Source organism: Haliaeetus leucocephalus, unplaced genomic scaffold (genome assembly GCF_000737465.1).
Source record: "Haliaeetus leucocephalus isolate CR32 unplaced genomic scaffold, Haliaeetus_leucocephalus-4.0 Scaffold274, whole genome shotgun sequence".
In the NCBI taxonomy this organism is placed as follows: domain Eukaryota; kingdom Metazoa; phylum Chordata; class Aves; order Accipitriformes; family Accipitridae; genus Haliaeetus; species Haliaeetus leucocephalus.
Window position 1 is genome coordinate 173,229 of NW_010972710.1, and position 3,743 is coordinate 176,971.

General features: G+C 67.6%; 2 protein-coding genes across 2 annotated transcripts in view; one reads left to right on the forward strand and one right to left on the reverse strand.

Moving 5' to 3' along the window:
- The window catches only part of WDR83 (WD repeat domain 83), a 1,720-nt gene extending 1,713 nt beyond the window's left edge, over positions 1-7 (reverse strand). The window contains exon 1 of the mRNA XM_010569828.1: positions 3-7. Coding sequence (XP_010568130.1) covers positions 3-7 — 5 coding nt within the window. The remainder of the gene's footprint in view (positions 1-2) is intronic.
- WDR83OS (WD repeat domain 83 opposite strand) lies at positions 6-1,072 on the forward strand. Its single transcript, XM_010569810.1, has 4 exons — positions 6-40; positions 115-220; positions 634-731; positions 857-1,072. The coding sequence occupies exons 1-4, from the start codon at positions 6-8 to the stop codon at positions 921-923; spliced, it is 306 nt and encodes a 101-aa protein (XP_010568112.1). The 3' UTR covers positions 924-1,072.
- Positions 1,073-3,743: the final 2,671 nt, after the last annotated feature.

The following is a 3,743-nucleotide window of genomic DNA, read 5'->3' on the forward strand; positions in this document are numbered from 1 at the left end:
GCGGCATGGCGGACCCGCGGCGACCGGCGCGGGTGGCCAGGTGGGACCGGGGCACGGGGGGAGGACACCGGGGGGGGACAGGGGCCCTGGCCCGTCTGACGGTGCCGCCCCCAGGTACAAGCCGCCGGCCACCGAGACCAACCCGGCGCTGGAGGACCCGACGCCCGACTACATGAACCTGCTGGGGATGGTCTTCAGCATGTGCGGGCTCATGCTTAAGGTGGGGGCACCGGTAGTGGTCCCGGGGGGCACCGGCACCGGGCGGGGTGGGGGGACACCTGCCCAGGGTGGGCACTAGCCCCGGGAGGCACCGGACCGGCCCGGGGTGGGCGGTGGGATGATATTTTGGGGGCTGAGGACTGTCCCTGGGGGGGTTCTGGGGTGGCTGAGGGCCGTGGGGGCACAAGGACCATCCCCGGGGGGGTTCAGGGGCACAGGGACCATCCCCGGGGGTGTTTGGGTGGTCGACGGTCAATGGGGGAGAGGGGCTGTCCCCAGGGGGGTCCAAGGGGACAGGGGCCATCCCCAGCGGGTTTTGAGGTGGCCAAGGAACAAGGAGGGGACAGGGGCCATCTCCAGGGTGTCCCCATGCCGTACCCAAGGGGTCCCCACGCTGTACCCCTCTGCCTGCAGCTGAAGTGGTGTGCCTGGATCGCCGTCTACTGCTCCTTCATCAGCTTTGCCAACTCCCGCAGCTCTGAGGACACCAAGCAGATGATGAGCAGTTTCATGTGAGTGCCAGCAGCTCTGGATCCGGCCCTGGGGCGCCGCATCCCCTGCGGAGGGGACAGCGGGGAGACCATCCTGGTTTTGCGGGGGTCTCTGAAGCCCGGGCTGGTGTTTCTCCCCTCTCCAGGCTCTCCATCTCAGCCGTGGTGATGTCCTACCTGCAGAACCCCCAGCCCATGTCCCCTCCCTGGTGACGGCCGGTGTCGTTCCCTGGGGAGGGCGCTCACCGTGGGGGAGGCAACAGGTTGAGTCAGGGCCGGGACGATAAAGGGGGTGCTGGGGCAGAGCTCGTGGTCATTGTGGTTTGTACGTACCTGCGTGGGCTGGACCCTGCTCAGAGCCGCAGCCTCAGCAGGCAGATGGGGTGGATGGACCCCCCCCCCCCGGGGTTGGGAGAGCCCCAGGGGTGTGGGACCCTGCTTGGGGGATCTGGGGGGCCTGCTTGGGGGAACGGTGGGTGAAGATGGTAGGAGTTGGAGGGAGCGATGGGATGTGAGGGCTGGGGGAGCCCCAGGGGGCTGAGGGGAGCCTGGGGGGGGATCCAAGGGGAGCCCCGGGTGGGGCTGAGGGGAGCCATGGAGGTGGCAGAGCCCCGGGTGGGGCTGAGGGGAGCCCTCAGCTCCGGCTGCCCCCGGGGCTCCCCTCAGCACCCCGGCGCCATCGCCTCTGTGAGGGACCCGGCTCCTCGACGCGCCATTGGAAGAACGAGCTGCCCCTCTCTCGCTCTGCGCAGACTACGCCTCGGTGGGGGCGGGGTTTCGGGAGCTGCCACACGTCATTGGCTACTGACCGTTCTCCCGCCCCCGGAGGGGCCGTTGCCGACGCCCGCCCCGGGAGGAGCGGCTCGCGGTGTCAATCATGGGTGCTCCTCCTCCTCATTGGCGCCAGTCCGTTATGTCAGCGCCCCGCCTGTGTGTGTGGGGGGGCGGGTCTTCGTGGTGTTCCGTTACGACCGGCCTCCGCGCGCAGCGGCTAATCAGAGCGCGGGGTGTGGCCTGAGCGGCTTTCCTCGCCGTCCATTGGCTCTCGCTTGCCCAGAGGGGGTGGAGTGGGCACCCCCCAGGTCATGTGGACGGGCGGTCACATGACCGTGCCCGCGAGCGACATGGCAGTGCCCGGGGCGGTGGCGCTGCTGCTGCTGCTCCTCGGGGCGGCCGTCGCGGGCTGCGGGTACCAGGTGGGACCGGGGGGATTGGGCCGGGGAGCCACTGGAGAGGGACTGGGCGAGACTGGAGGGGCTCCGGGAGAGGGTCCGGGAGAGGCTGGGGGGGCACCGGAGCGTCCTGGGGAAACAGGAACTGGGAGGGACTAGGGGAGCTGGGAGGCACTGGGGATACTGGGATGGCCTGGGGGAGCCGGGAGAGACTGGGAGCACTGAGGAAACGGGGACTGGGAGAGAGTGGGGGGAACTGGGCAGCTGGGAGAGATCGTGGTGGGGAAGCTGGGAACCCAGGAGGGACTGGGGGGCAATTGGGAGGAACTGGGGCAGGGAGAAACTGGGCTGAGGGAGCTGGGATACTGGGAGAGACTGAAGGGAAGGTGGGGAAACGTGGATGGGGCAGCTGGGCTGGGACTGGGCGAACTGGGAGAGGTCAGATGGAGGGAGCAGTGGGGGACTGGGAGAGGGAAACTGGGACAATCTGGGCCTGAGGAATGGGAAGGGATTGGGGTCTGTCATGATCTGGGACTGGGAACATTGCGGAGAGGCTGGGATGGGGGTGCTAGGGGAGGAAGAGGAGGGTTTAGGGTACTGGGTTGCCTGGAGGGGGCTGGGGCACAGCTGGACAGTGACAGTCACGTGCCCCAGCAGGGCTGTCACTGGGGGGAACAACGACACGTAGGCATCCTGGCCTGCCCTTCCCTCCCAGGCGGGGGACCCAGGTGTCCTGGCCACTGGTTTTTAATGGCCATTTGCATCCTCCCCTGCAACCCAGGGGCTTCCTCTGGAAACGGCTGGTGGGGGGGCAAGGGGGGGACGTGGGGTGTGGGCACAGCCCCGTACGAGCCCTCAGAGACTCTGCTTGCACCTGCAGTCGTGTCCGCCCACGCGCCCTGACCTCCTCAATGTGCACCTGGTGCCCCACACGCATGATGACGTGGGCTGGCTCAAGACAGTGGAGCAGTACTTCTATGGAGGTGGGTGTCCCTGCCACTGTCAGGTGGGGGGGAGGATGGTTCCCGGGGAGGGGCAGTGACGTCCCCAAGGCCACTGCAGCACCTGCGGGGACAGAGGTGACAGCTTCAAGGCCACCGTGGGGGTGGAGGTGACGCTCGGCAAGGCCAGTGTGGGGTCGAAGGGACAATGGGTGCCAGAGATGGAGCCTGCAGCCTCACAGCGGGGCAGGGGTTGGGGGCAGAGAGACAAATCCTGCCTTTGGGACGGGGACGGGACCGTGCTTTCTGCCCATTGTCCCCAGCGTGGTGTTGTGACCCCGGTTTGCCTCTTGTTTTTGCCTGTTGGAACAGTGCTGGGATCCCTGGGCCTTTCTGTGTTCCACCCTTTATGTCCCTTGGATGTTTCTGTGCCCCCCCACGACCCCCTGTTCTCCTCCCACATCCTCTGGAGGCTGCTGTGACCCTATCGCCCCTATTCCATGACCCCCATATGCCACCTGTGTCCCCACGGATGTTGCCGTGACCCTGTATACTGTATCATGCCGTGACCCTGTGCCCCCTCCCTGCCTGTCACGGTTGACCCCATCAGTGCATAATGAGGTGCAGCATGCGGGGGTGCAATACATCCTGGACTCGGTGGTGGCCCAGCTGGCAGCCGACCCCTCCCGCCGCTTCATCTACGCTGAGGTGGCCTTCCTGGCCCGCTGGTGGCGGCAACAGGACGAGGCCACACGTCGCACCGTCCGCCAGCTCGTCGAGCAGGGTGCGGGGGGCATGGCAGGGATGTCCCCTGGGGGGGACTCTGTCACTGAGAGGGATGTGGGGGGTGTCTCTGGAGAGGGACGTTGGCATGGGGACACACAGGGATGGGGGGGGGGGGGCGGGGGGGGCCGCGGGGG